The 14,805-nt window shown below is 45.5% G+C and overlaps 1 protein-coding gene across 2 annotated transcripts in view; it reads left to right on the forward strand.

Annotated features, from left to right (window-relative positions):
- The first annotated feature begins 2,536 nt into the window (after positions 1-2,536).
- LOC132394444 (class I histocompatibility antigen, F10 alpha chain-like) overlaps positions 2,537-14,805 on the forward strand; it is a 123,233-nt gene continuing 110,964 nt past the window's right edge. Inside the window, exon 1 of one of the 2 annotated variants that reach the window (XM_059970609.1) lies at positions 2,537-2,748. In XM_059970609.1, coding sequence (XP_059826592.1) covers positions 2,697-2,748 — 52 coding nt within the window. In that variant the 5' untranslated portion in view covers positions 2,537-2,696. The remainder of the gene's footprint in view (positions 2,749-14,805) is intronic. The other variant, XM_059970611.1, reaches the window with a different exon arrangement.

Consider the following 14,805-nt stretch of genomic DNA (forward strand, 5'->3'; position numbering starts at 1 on the left):
ATACTTGGCAGATGGCGTTTAATGTGAATAAGTGTGAGGTTATCCACTTTGGGAGTAAGAACAGGAAGGCAGATTATTATCTGAACGGTATAGAGTTGGGTAACGGAGATCTCGGAGTCCTTGTTCATCAGTCACTGAAGGTGAATGAGCAAGTGCAGCAGGCTGTGAAGAAGGCTAATGGAATGTTGGCCTTTATTACAAAGGGAATTGAGTACAACAGCAAGGAAATCCTCTTGCATTTGTACAGATCCCTGGTGAGACCACACCTGGAGTATTGTGTACAGTTTTGGCCTCCAGGGTTAAGGAAGGACATCCTGGCTGCAGAGGAAGTGCAGCGTAGATTCACGAGGTTAATTCCTGGGATGTCTGGACTGTCTTACGCAGAGAGGTTAGAGAGACTGGGCTTGTACGCGCTGGAATTAAGGAGATTGAGAGGGGATCTGATTGAAACATATAAGATTATTAAGGGATTGGACAAGATAGAGGCAGGAAATATGTTCCAGATGCTGGGAGAGTCCAGTACCAGAGGGCATGGTTTGAGAATAAGGGGTAGGTCATTTAGGACAGAGTTAAGGAAAAACTTCTTCTCTCAGAGAGTTGTGGGGGTCTGGAATGCACTGCTTTGGAAGGTAGTGGCGGCCAATTCTCTGGATGCTTTCAAGAAGGAGCTAGATAGGTATCTTATGGATAGGGGAATCAAGGGATATGGGGACAAGGCAGGAACCGGGTATTGATAGGAATTGATCAGCCATGATCTCAAAATGGTGGTGCAGGCTCGAAGGGCCGAATGGTCTACTTCTGCACCTATTGTCTATTGTCTATTGTCTATTTTGTTTTAATGTATGAAGTCGAATGTGTTTTAAGATTTGACAACCCCTTATACATGTTTGAAATGATTCTTCTACCATTATCTGAATTATATGCTTTTCTAAAAAGCTCTATCAAGCATGTATTTGCCTTGGTTACATTTTTAAGCATCTTATTAACATATTGTCGCATCTGTAAATACCGATAAAAATCTTGTTTTTCCAATAAGTGTTTCTCTTTAAGCATTTCAAAACTGAACAGTGTTCCTTCTCTCATTATGTTGCAAAGAACTGCTATTCCTTTAGCGGTCCAGTCCTTAAATCTACCATCCAATTTATTTGGTGTAAAATATCCAGGTTCTCCAAGTTGCATGGACAACAAAGCTAAATATTCCACAAACAGATTCACAGGCAGCAGTCAGGAAGTGAGGATGGTGAGTGAAGATCGAAGAAGGACAGTGGGGATAATGACTACTAGATGTGACCTACCCCATCATACTCCACTTTTTGCTTCCTGCAAGGATCACTCTCACCGTGACTCTCTGTTCATGAAGAGAATGGTCCTGCCTACCTCTCCACCCACCCTCCCCTCCACTGGACACAACAGGTGGTCTCCCTATGCCCTCTCCATCACCTAAACATGCACCTAAACAACCCATCCAGGTGAAGTTAAATTCATCTGCTCCACTTCCAATCTCCTCTATTTCATTCAGTACTCCAGCCTGACTCACATCAGCGAGATTGAGTGACAGCCATTTAACGGTGTGCCGTGCCCTGTTCATACCAGCCACCCTGAGCTTTCAATTCCTGTCCTTTCACCCCACACAGCTGGTTCGTCTGTACAGTGAGCTTCCACATTTCAGGTAATCAGTCCCCTCAGTGTTCCCGTCTCATTTTGTCTTGCATTCTATCTCCCGTTGCTCAATCCCTTCAGCCTCTTTATCCAGTCTGCCTCTCTCCCCCAGCCCACTCTAATCCCATCTGCCCATTGTTAGTGGGTAATAGATAATAACTAGGGGTAAATACACATATTTACCTGGCGTTCTCCTCCTTTGGCCAACCCTCCCCATTACTTCTGCCATCTGGTTCCATCTGCCCATCACCCCACCCTCCTACGGTTCTACCTATCATTTGTCCCAGACCCCATCAGGCCATTTCCTCTCCCTTCACCTGGTTCAACCCGTCAGATACCAGCCCCTGCCTCACCCTTCGCTCTCGCCCCTCAGCCCTCTCAATCTCAAGATACTGACGATCCCTCTCCTTCCACGGAAGCTCACGCTCACGAGATGAAGGTCTCGGCGCGAACTGGTCACACTTTTCCATCGATGCTGTCTGGTCTGCTGATTTCTTCCTGCGTTTTGTGTGTGTTCCTTCCACAGAAGCTGCTCGCCCAGCTGATTTGTTTTAATCAGGTTAATTTTCTCCTCCAGAGTCATCCTCCCCAGTCTGTGTGTCCCGGGGTCTCAGGGTCTGTGTCCCCGGGATCTGGCCCCGATGTCTGTTCCCGGGTCTGTGACATCGGGACTCCGTCTCTCCCTTCCGTCCCCACACTTGTCATGTCTGTTCCAGACTCCGCTCTCGCCCCCCTTCCTGGCAACAGATGACTCTGCATTCGGCTCTTTTTCTGATTGGACAGATGCGGATACGGTCAATTTAATTTCCAAATGATGACTTGTGGTCACTCCTGCCCAGAGGCTAATGACGTTAAATAGAGGCACATTATGTTTAGTCTGGGGGTATCGCGCGGACTGATCTGCATACAGTTCGGGGATGAATTTGACGGACGCCGCATAGAGTCCGTGGATCGTTAGGGGTCGGTGAGCCGAGGGGTAATGGGATCGCACTGTGCAATGGAGGAGGACTTGGAACAGCGCTGACCGGGAGGGAATAATGATGCTGCGTCTGCTGCTGCTGGCCCTCCTATGTGGAGGGGTCTCCGGAGGTGAGTGAGGTGTCAATGGTCAGCGGGACATTCAGACTCTGGTCAGTCAGTGAGAGGGCGGACACAGGGTAACAGTCCCAAGGCAAGGTGTGAGGGTCCCACAGCACCCAGCCTGAGCTCAGTGGGTTCAGTTTTGGGGAGGGGAGGGGAGAGGGGGCTGCAGTTCATCTGGTCCGGGTAACTTATGTACCCTAAGGTCTTTTAGCGTTTTGAGCACCTTCTCAGTAACTGCACTCACTTCTCTCGCTCACACCCTTCAACATCTGGCACACTGCTAGTGTCTTCCACAGTGATGACTGATACAAAACACTCATTTAGGAGATTGCAGATGAACTAAGAATTTGTTAGCGGCGGCAAAAGTGGAGGCCAGGTCATTGGGTGTATTTAAGGCAGAGATTGATAGATTCTTGATTGGAAATGGCATCAAAAGTTATTGGGAGATGGCCGGGGAGTAGGGCTGAGGATGGCAAAAAAGGACCAGCCATGACTGAATGGCAGAGCAGGCTCGATGGGCTAAATGGCCTAATTCTGCTCCCATGGTCCTATGGGAACCCCTGCGGAGATTGTACATGGGAGATGACATCGGGCGAGAAGCGCAGAGGGATGGGTTAACTGAGTGGGAGGGTGATCAGCCAGAAGTCATTGTCCATGTAGGTATCAATGACATGGATAGGATGTGTGATGAGGTTCTGCAAATGGAGTTCATAGAATTAGGAGCAAAGTTAAAGGTCAGCACCCCTAGTTTGTGATCTCAGGACTGCTACCCATGCCGTGTGCTAGTGAAGCCAGATCGAGGAAGATGGTACAGTTTAATACATGGCTAAGGAGTTGGTGTTGGAGGGAGGGCATAAGGTTTTTTGGATCTTTGGGCTCTCTTCCAAGGAATGGGGGACCTGTATAGAAGGGATGGTTTGCACCTGAACTGTGGGGTGGTGGGGGTGGGTGTGGGTGGGGAATAATATCCTAGCAGGAAGGTTTTTTAACACAGAATGGTAAGGTTTAAACTAGAGCTGCAGGGGGATGGAAACAGTGTGACAGACCAAATAGTGGACAGGTTTTAGAGACAGATATTGGTAAGACCTGAACAAAAGTAAGAATCAAAAGATTGATTATCATGTGACTAGTGCCCTAAGCCTCATATATTTCAATGCAAGAGCACCGTAGGAAAGGCAGATGATAGTGCTATAGATGACGTAGTTGGTTTACAAACACAGGCAATTTGTAGTGACGGGAGACTATTAACTGGGCAAAGTTTCAGTCAACAGGGTGAGTTGCAACGTAATAGGTAGACAAAATCAGATATATCAGTATTATACTGGAGTAAAAGGAATTATATCAGCGTGAGAAAGGAGCTGGTCAGAATTGATTGGAAAAGCACACAGGCAGGGATGTCAGCAGAGCAATTCAGAAAGCACAGGATATATACATACCGAAGAGGAAGGAGTATTCTGGAGGAAAGATGACACAACAGTGGCTAACAAGAGCAGTCAAAGCCCACATGAAAGCCAGAGAGGGCACGTAACTGAGCAAAATCGTAGTGGGAAGTTAAAGCAATGGGAAACTTTTAAAAATCAACAGAAGGCAACTAAAAAAAGTCATTAAGAAGGTAAAGATGGAATACGAAAGTAAACTAGCCAATAATATTAAAGAGGATACCAAAACTTTCTTCAGGTACATAAAGTGCAAGTGCAAGTCAAAGACCAGGGTGGATATTGGGCCATTGGGAAATTACACTGGAAAGGTATTAATGGGGGGGAAATGAAATGGTGAACAAACCTCATGCCCCCTGAATAAGTATTTTGCATCAGAGTTCACCGGGGAAGACCCTAATAGTATGGTGGAATTTCCATGTGTCAGTGTGTGAAGTTACCATAACTAGACTGAAGGTTCTTGGGAAACGGAAAGGTCTGAACACAGATAAGTCACCTGGACCGGATGGTGTACACCCCAGAGTTCTCAGAAAGGTGGCTGAAGAGGTTGTGGATGCATTAGTAATGACTTTCAAGAATCACTAAATTCTGGGTTGGTTCTGGAAGACTGGAAAATTGCAAATGTCTCTTCACTTCTGAAGAAGGGAGATAAGCTGAAGAAAGAAAACTGTGGGCCAGTTAATCTGACCTCAGTGGTTGTGAAGATGTTGGGGTTGATAACGTGGTTCAGTTTGGGAGGTTGAACAAGGAAACTATGTGAATGACTTACATGTACATGCTATGTGAAGGACTTACATAGTGAATGACAAGAATTTGCTGAGGAGTGTGGAACAGGAGTACAAATACCTTGTTCCATGAACGTGGCAACACAGGCAGACAAATAGTTGTACACGGGTGGTTTCCAGGCTGGGGATGAACCAGGGTTGGTTTGGTGAGTTTCCATAGTTTTAACGTGTGAACCTCCAGGAGCGGCCTAGACTGAGTGTAGAGGAGACCAGAGACGAGAATGGAGTTGAACAGAAATTCATCGCTTGTGGATTGGTTTATTGCATAGGGTGTTGAAATAACTACTGAGTTTAGATTTGAAAGTCTCCCAGGTACCAATTCCAACTGCACAACGAGGTAGTTTGTTCCATGTGTTCACAACTCACGTGTAAAGAAATTCTTCCTGATGTTAGTCTGAAATCTCCCTTTAACCAGTCTCCACCTATGGCCCGGTGTCCTTGTTGGTGGATGAATTCTGAAAGCGCAGCTGGCATCCACCTTACTTATGCCCTGAATGATTTTGAACTCTTCTATCATGTCTCCTCTCATTCAGCGCTACTTAGGCTAAAAAGATTTAATTCTTTCAATGTTTCTTCATAGCTCATACCCTGCAGATCTGGAGTGAGTCTAGGTCTCATCCAAAAAACAAATTAGGATCCCCTTTCCTGGCCTCAGTTTCTCCTTTCCAGGATCCAATTTATATCAAATCAAAAGAGATCAATCTCCTTAACTCCAACCATATACATTACTGGAAGATGTAACAGAGGACCTGTTGCTCCCTGTTTCCAACCAAACCTTACCGCTGGGTGAACCTGGGGGAGCTAGCAGGTTGCCCAACAGTCGTTTTGACCTTTTGTATTTTGCAGTTTTCTTCTCGGTGTGTTTATTCATTGGAGCCTTCGTGATCGGATCAGCCGGTCGTTCATGTGGAAGTCCCTTATTCTTTTTTGATTGGGTTGGCTTGATCAGGGGCATCCCCGCACGGTTACCCATTTTACATATACTCTTACTGAATTAGTAGTACTCTATGCTCTATGTTTCTATATATATGTTCCTCTATATTTAAGAGGAAGTTAGATATGGCCCTTGTGGCTAAAGGGATCAGGGGGTATGGAGAGAAAGCAGGTACATGGTTCTGAGTTGGATGATCAGCCATGATCATATTGAATGGCGGTGCAGGCTCGAAGGGCCGAATGGCCTACTCCTGCACCTATTTTCTGTGTTTCTATGTTTCCAACTGTACTTCATAATCAGATAATTACCATAAACAGATACCTGGGACCCATTAAATTTCATAAAATATTTTATCTATTAGGTCTATTCTGCTTCTCCCAGTTTCCTTCTTGTTCTTACTGGAACTCAGGAACTGGTCGCTGGCTGGTTAGGGACAGTCTTCCTCACGTCTCACCCTGGTCCTGGTCTTAACTCCCGTCTTTCAAGGAAGTCTCATAGATACTGTATCAAATTCTTCCCAATGGGCCAATTGCTTGGTCAAGGTTCAGTGGGATCCCACATATAGGATTCCCATCTTTGTTGCCAGAATGTTAGGGGAATTTTATTTCCACACCAGACTCGGACCCATGTATTCAGGAGACTCTTTATTCAATGTTACACAGAGAGACAATAGACAATAGACAATAGGTGCAGAAGTAGACCATTCGGCCCCTCGAGTCTGCACCGCCATTCTGAGATCATGGCTGATCATTCACTATCAATACCCAGTCCCTGCCTTGTCCCCACATCCCTTGATTCCCCTATCCACCAGATATCTATCTAGCTCCTTCTTGAAAGCATCCAGAGAATTGGCCTCCACCATCTTCCGAGGCAGTGCATTCCACACCTCCACAACTCTCTGGGAGAAGAAGTTCTTCCTCAACTCTGTTTTAAATAACTGACCTCTTATTCTCAATCCATGCCCTCTGGTATGGATTGAGACATCCCTCCTGAGAGCAGGAGCTGTACCTTTGGTTGCAGAGAGGTCCTTTAGATATCATACAGGACATGCAAGCAGTATGGTTACATGTTTGAACAGGAACTTTAGTGATAAAACAGGAACTTTACCCCAGACATTGCTCAAGTGAATACATACACATAGAAACCCTCAAGTTACATAGTCTTGTGATTTACACACAGTCTTGTGACTGGCACCAGCAGGGAAGTACCTGATTTCTGCTGGTCTATGCATTAAGCAGTGTAGACATGCAATTCTTTAGTCACACCAAGGTATGAACCACAAGTCTGGCAAAATTCATTCACATTTGCATTAATTTTTTTTTTTTTTGTATGTTATATACTTTATATTCAAAGAAAAATCAAATGGAAATGAGAATGTTGAGATTACCAAATAAAGTCTTACAATTCTTGGCGACAGTACAGGAAATGAGGTCGAATTTGTAGAAAAAGCTGATCTGCAGGATGTCTTCTGTGCCTTTCACTCCGCACCGAGTGCTGCTGATCTACTCCGGTGTCAGACCCGTCATTTGCATTAAATTTCATCTGCCATTTATCTGCCCACATCTGGATTTTGTTTAGATCTAAGAATATTGATTTTGCTGCCTGAATATTATCAGCCTGTCCCCCTAATTTTATGCCATTAGCAAACTTCACTAGTTTATTTGTTATGTGCTTATCCAGATCATGAATGTAAATTCAAGAACAGCAGCAGCCCCAAGAACCGTTCCATGTGGAACCCACTTTTAACACCTTCTTGGTGTGAAAATGATTCTCTCACCATAACTCATTTTTTTTCCGTTTTTGAGCCAATTCTGTGGCCATTCACACACCTGACCCTGAATCCTACCTCCTGTAATTTGATTATTAACCTGTTGTGAGGTTCCTTGTCAAAAGGCTTCTAAAAGTCCAATGATACCAACTGCTCTATTGTTGTCATAAATTTGAATTGCCTCTTCACACAGCTCCAGCATAATAGTTAAACATGATTTCCCCTTTCTGAACTGATACTGGCTTTCTGCCAACATGTGTGTTCTTATCAGCTGCTTTTCTAACTCATTCTTTATTATTGGTCCCATAATCTTATGTGTGAAACATGTTAACCTTACTGGTCTGTAGTTACCGGAGCAGTACAGTCACCCTTCTTATATACTGGGACGATGTTAGCCCATTTCAAGAACTCAGGGATCTCACCAGTCTTCAGTGACTTTTGAAAAATGCATGTTTGAGGGTTTGTACATATAATCACAGATGCTTGGATATATGTTGTCTGGCCCTGGAGATTTATTAACGTTTATCCTTTTCAGCTGAAGCAGGACCTCACTCTCTAAGATCTCTAAATCATTTTAAACAACTTTATTTTTCTCCACACTTACTAACATATTACTAACATCTTTGCAGCTAAAATCTTTAGCAAAATATCAGTTAAGAATATCCACGATGTCCTTCTCTGCATAATTTAATATAATTTATATTAATAAATTTAATAATTTATTTCTATACATTTAACTTCCTTTTCCTTTTCTACTAAAGTACTGAAAAAATCTCTTGGGGTCAATCTTAGCATTCATTATCAGCAACATCCTTTTCAACCTGCCTTTTGGCAATCAAATTCCCTCTTAGCTATAGCTCTTGTATTTTCCTATGCCCTATGGTTAACATCATTATTAGTTTTCCTGTATTCATTATATGGCTGGCTTTTATTCAATAATTTATGTATATACTTGCCCAAAAAACTTTCATGATGTCCTCTCCCAAAAAACTTTGTGACGAACAATGTTATAATCACTCGTTCCTAAAGGTTCAACAACTTCTGTACTCAAAATTCTATCCTGATTGTTCTAGTTGTGAGCTGAATGTCGAAGGTTACATGTTTTATCACGGGGATTGGAAAGTAGGCAGAGGGGGTGGTGTGGCTCTGCTGGTAAGGAATGGCATCAAATCAGTTGGAGGATGTGACATAGAATCTGAAGATGTTGAATCCTCGTGGATTGATTGAAGATACTGCAAGGGTAAAAGGACCCCTATGGCAGTTATATACAGGTCTCTGAACAGTAGCTGTGATGGGGACCACAGATTACAATGGGAGATAGAAAAGGCATGTCTAAAGGGCAATGTTATAATAGTCACGGGAGAGTTTAACATGCAGGTTGATTGGGAAAATAAGGGTGGTAAAGGATCCCAAGTGAGTGAGTTTGTTGAATGCCTATGAGATGGCTTTTCATAGAGAAGCTTGTCAGTGAGTTGACTAGGGGATCAACTATACGGAATTGGGTGTTATGTAATGAACTGGAGGCGATTAGGGAGCTTAAGCTAAAAGAACCCATCGGAACCAGTGATCATGACATGATTGAGTTCAATTTGAAATTTGATAGGGAGAAAGTAAAGTCTGATGTAGCAGTATTTCAGTGGAGTAAGGGAAATTACAGTGGTATGAGAGAGGAGTTGGCCGAAGCAAATTGGAAGGAGCTGCTGGCATGGGTGTCAGCAGAGCAGCAATGGTGTGCGTTTCTGGGAAAAACAAGGAAGGTGCAGGACATGTGTATTCCAAAAATGAAGAAATACTCAAATGGCAAAATAGTACAATCATGGCTGATGAAGTCAAAGCTATTGTAAAAGCAAAAGAAAGGGCATACAACAGAGCAAAAATCAGTGGGAAGACAGAGGATTGAGAAGCTTTTAAATACATACAGAGAGCAACTAAAAAAATCATTAGGAGGGAAAAGATGAAATATGAAAGCAAGCTAGTAAATAATATCAAAGTGGACAGTAACTGTTTTTTCAAGTATGTCATCATGGTTTCCTGAAGGGAAAATCTTGTCTGATGAACCTGTTGGAATTCCTTGAGGAGATTACAAATAGGATAGATATAGGGGATGCACTGGCCACTGTATATTTGGGCTTACAGAAGACCTTTGACAAGGTGCCACACTTGAGGCTACTTACCAAGTTAAGAGCCCATGATATTACATGAAAGTTACTGGCATGGTTAGAGCATTGGCTGATAGGTAGGAGGTAGAGGGTGGAAATGAAAAGATCCTTTTCCCGTCGGCTGCCAGTGAGTAGCATTCCGCAGGGGTTGTGTTGGGACCGCTTCTTTTTATGCTGTATATCAATGACTTATATGATGGAATAAATGGCTTTGCGGCCAAGTTTGCAGATCTTATGAAGATTGGTGGGGGGTGGGGGGCAGGTACTGTTGAGGAAGTAAATAGGCTGCAGAAGGACAGAGAGATTAGGAGAATAAACAAGAAAATAGCAAATGAAATACAATGTTGGAAAATGCATGGTCATGCACTTTGGTGGCAAAAGTAAATGTACAGACTACTTTCTAAATGGGAAGAAAATCCAAAAACCTGAGATGCAAACAGACTTGGGAACCCTGAAGGTTAACTTGCAGGTTCAGTCTGTGGTGAGGAAGACAAATATAATGTTAGTATTCATTTCAAGAGATCTTGAATACAAGAGCAAGGTTGTGATGCTGAGGCTTTATAAGGCACTGGTGAGGCCTCACTTTGAGTATTGTGAACAGTTTGGGTTCATCATCTCAGAAAAGATGTGCTAGCATCGGGCATTGGAGAGGGTTCAGAGGAAGTTCACAAAGATGATTGGGCATTGGAGAGGGTTCACAGGAGGTTCACAAAGATGATTGGGCATTGGAGAGGGTTCACAGGAGGTTCACAAAGATGATTGGGCATTGGAGAGGGTTCACAGGAGGTTCACAAAGATGATTGGGCATTGGAGAGGGTTCACAGGAGGCTCACAAAGATGATTGGGCATTGGAGAGGGTTCAGAGGAAGTTCACAAAGATGATTGGGCATTGGAGAGGGTTCAGAGGAGGTTCACAAAGATGATTGGGCATTGGAGAGGGTTCAGAGGAAGTTCACAAAGATGATCGGGCATTGGAGAGGGTTCACAGGAGGTTCACAAAGATGATTGGGCATTGGAGAGGGTTCACAGGAGGTTCACAAAGATGATTGGGCATTGGAGAGGGTTCACAGGAAGTTCACAAAGATGATCGGGCATTGGACAGGGTTCACAGGAAGTTCACAAAGATGATTGGGCATTGGAGAGGGTTCACAGGAAGTTCACAAAGATGATTGGGCATTGGAGAGGGTTCACAGGAGGTTCACAAAGATGATTGGGCATTGGAGAGGGTTCACAGGAAGTTCACAAAGATGATTGGGCATTGGAGAGGGTTCACAGGAGGTTCACAAAGATGATCGGGCATTGGAGAGGGTTCAGAGGAAGTTCACAAAGATGATTCCAGGAATGAGAGGGTTAGCATGTGAGGAACATTTGTTGGCTCTGGGCTGTACTTGATACAATTTAGAAGGATGGTGGGGGAAGGAATCTCATTGAAGCCTTTCGAATGTTGTAAGGCCTGGACAGGGTAGATGTGGAAAGGATGTTTCCCATGGTGATTTAGGACAAGAAAACACAACCTCAGGGTAGAGGGCCAGTAAAATCGACCTCAGGATTCATTTGGGGCCAGTAAATTCAATCTCTGACTGATCCATAGGTCTTGTCAAACCCCAGATAACCTGAATCATCATGGGGCGATTTAAACATGATCCTCCGATACTTCTCAAGCAGAACCAGATGGGAACGCTGAGGCCTGTCTGGAGGAGACATGACCCGGTATAGAATCTGGTTCCTCAACTTCAGTTTGTTCCATTCTCTCAGCAGTAGAGATACAACAGGGCAGTTCATCTTTTCAGCTTGGACCATATCCCCTTTCACAACAGCTGACCAAACGGTACCTATGTAAGGGTCATCATGCTGAGCGGCAGCCGCTTCCCCTGGGCTCAGCTCAGGCAACTCAGAGCTCAGAGTTGCAGCAAGCTGATGGAATGGCACAACTAGAAGCTCCCAAATGATCTGCTCGATCCGGTCCTCGCCTTTCCTCTGACTTCCCTGATGGAGAACTGGCACATTGCTTTAACTCCAGGTGCTGGAACACACTCCGTCCATTTCCAGCCCTTCATGTGCACCTTGGGGTGATGTATCTGCATCAATGCCAGGGTCACCAGCCGGTACTTCAGGCTGAGGTCAGAGGCAGACAACCCCACCAACTACTGATGGCCTGTGGCATCCAATTTTGCCGAGGTCAGGATGTAAGTTAATGGATTATTGTCAGTCCTCATCTCCAACTGGCATCCTTTCAAACTGGAAGAATCCAAGTGGACATATGAATTCACCTTCTCTTTGTCAGCCTCACTCATGGGTATCTGATAATACCCACTTCTTAGGTTCTGCACACTGAACCATTTTACTCCATTCAGGCAGGCCCGTGTGTCCTCCGTCGTTGGAACAGTCGGGGACTGTGCGTCGGTTCCCAGTCTGATGGTCAACGCACAGTAGTACCTTCCCATTATTCTTCCTCGTCACCACTATAGGGGAAGCATAGACACTCCTGGACTCAGTGATAATCCCAGCTTCCTCAGATGTTACCGGACGTTCTCCACCTTGGTGGGTGCCAGTGGCTGAGACCTTTCTCTGAAAGGGTTGTCCTCTCTCACTCAGGCGGTGTGGCGAGTTAACTTGGAACAACCCACATCAAACTCGTCAGTAGAAAAGACATCTTCAAACTTTAACATCTCTGTCAGTCTCCTTTTCCATCTCCCAGGTACTGGGGAGTCACCGAAGTTGAACGATTTGGCTGTCAACTTTCCTGTTCCAGGAGATTGTCTCTCTCCTGGTTTTCTCACAGGAAAGTAGGCGTTATATTCACTGGAAACAGATGTGCCATCGACATTCCCCGCCCGAGGGTGGCGACTCACTCTCTCTGAAGTGTTCCTGACAATCACTGTCATCCTGTTCACCTGTACAACCCATTGTTTCTGCAGTTCAGGCCTCACCAATACCCCAGCAGGTATGCGTGACTCCTCTTTGAGGTCTTCCGGAGCACCCACCAGGTGCCCCCCCCCCGGCATTGGGTATTCCGGGAAATCTGGGGTTTCCCGTCACTCTAGCTACTTCCCCAGACTGTAGCACGATGGGTCTGTACTGGGTGAACCACACATTTCCTCGTTTGAGCTCATCATCCAGCCTAGGGTGAACCTGCACTCCCTCAAAAGCAGCTCTGAACATGGTGAACGGACAGGGATTCAGAAAGCTCTCGGCAACTTTCTCCTTGCAGGCTCCCACTTGCCTCCTCACAATGGGATTATTCATTCCCACAAGAACTGAAGCTTCACCTTCTCAACCGGGTCCGGACAAACCAGAACTAACGTCTCAAGGACCCCAGCTGCCTCCGGAACTCCAGCTTCACTGACAAATACCATCATCCGGATAGTCATTAGTACGGAGGCCCGAGAGCTCTCGGGCACTGAGTGGCATCAATGGTAAACGAGTCAAATACCGTTTGTAGAAGGGTTTGTACAGCAGAGAAACTAAGTATGGCTCCAGCATGAATACTCCCGATCTGGAAGGATACACTGGAGTTTGGCCTCACTAAGCCTTCGTGAATAGGACTTTTCACTTCAGTCTTTTCCTTGACACATTGATTGAAACGAAACGCCAGGCCGTTCCCTCACTGGGCCTCTCCGAAGTTTCCCGATTCCCCTTCTGTTTAAGCAACCGTGGGTTCACCACATTTATAACAGACAACACTGCTCACTCCCCTCTCCAAGGGACTCCGGTCAATAGCAGCCCTCTGTTCAGACCGACCCAACAGTGGGTCCGGATCTCTATCGGTTTCATCATGTTTGCTGGCAGCACCCGCCGATATCAACCGCGGTTCCTCGGCTCTCAAATCTTTCACAAGATCCTGCAAAACTCCCACCTGTCTGGCTTTAGGGGTCACTTCAGCAACAGGGGCAACTAGCGGGGACTGTACCCTGCGGACGTAGGCCTCCTGCTCCTCCATCACGTTTTCCTCCTCTCTTACTTCTCTGATCAGCTCGACAAATGAGGGAGGGGCGCGTCTTACGGGACATCCGGAGGCTTAAAGCGACCATGTCCTGTGACTGTGCGCGCTTCCCCACTTTGTCCATCCTTAACTGATTCACGTTGTCCAGTTGAATCGCTGCTTTAAGCGAGCAACACCACTGTCTCTGGCCGAAAAATGTGGACAGAAAGTTTCTCCTCTCCTGAAACATGCTGCTAAACACCATCATAAACTCCATTCGACTGCCCGTGGTGCCCAAAACATTTTCTAATGCTCACATGTAGGCCGCGGAAGTAGCTGAGGGGTTCTCTGTCTTTAAAGATTCCGCTACCTCGGCAGCCGGACCTCTCAGAATCTGTACCACTCACTGTCTTTTCACATTATCAGAGCTCTGCTACTCATCCAGCATCTGAGAGGTCTGTTCCCCACTCCTCCTCCCCCCCCACCGGGGGTGGGCTTCACTCCTAAGAACGTTCTCAAGCTACGATAGCACTGAGTCTCCACAGGTGCACTTTGCCATTTATCCGCCAGGGACGTAAAGGCCGATACCAACTCAGAATTTTCACCCCTTACTGGAGGACACATTAGACCTTCCGTATCAGACAACTCCTTCCCCTCACTCTGCAGAAACGAGAACAACTTGTCTTTAAAGTCTCCGCCCTTAGCTACGGGAACTCGGGCTCCAGTTCGACTGTCTGGGTTACACTCCACTCCTCTCGGAAAGAATGGACGGCCCATGGCCCCGCCTCTCCCAGGACCCCAGTGGTAACAGGAGATCTGCCATTACGTCGGCACTCGTCCACACTAACACAACATCTACCCCCTCCCCCCCATTAACACTACATTTTCCCCATGCTTTAACTTTCCCTATTGCTTTAACAGTACTTAAAACCCCAATCAACAATTCATCTGGGCTGGGGATTTTCACTCTACACAGAACACAAGCTATCTCTTTGAATCACACCAATACTTAATCCCTGCGGCGTCCATAATCATGTATCATAATCAGTTTCCCGGACG

The sequence above is a fragment of the Hypanus sabinus genome, chromosome 5 (assembly GCF_030144855.1).
Source record: "Hypanus sabinus isolate sHypSab1 chromosome 5, sHypSab1.hap1, whole genome shotgun sequence".
Classification (NCBI taxonomy): Eukaryota; Metazoa; Chordata; class Chondrichthyes; order Myliobatiformes; family Dasyatidae; genus Hypanus; species Hypanus sabinus.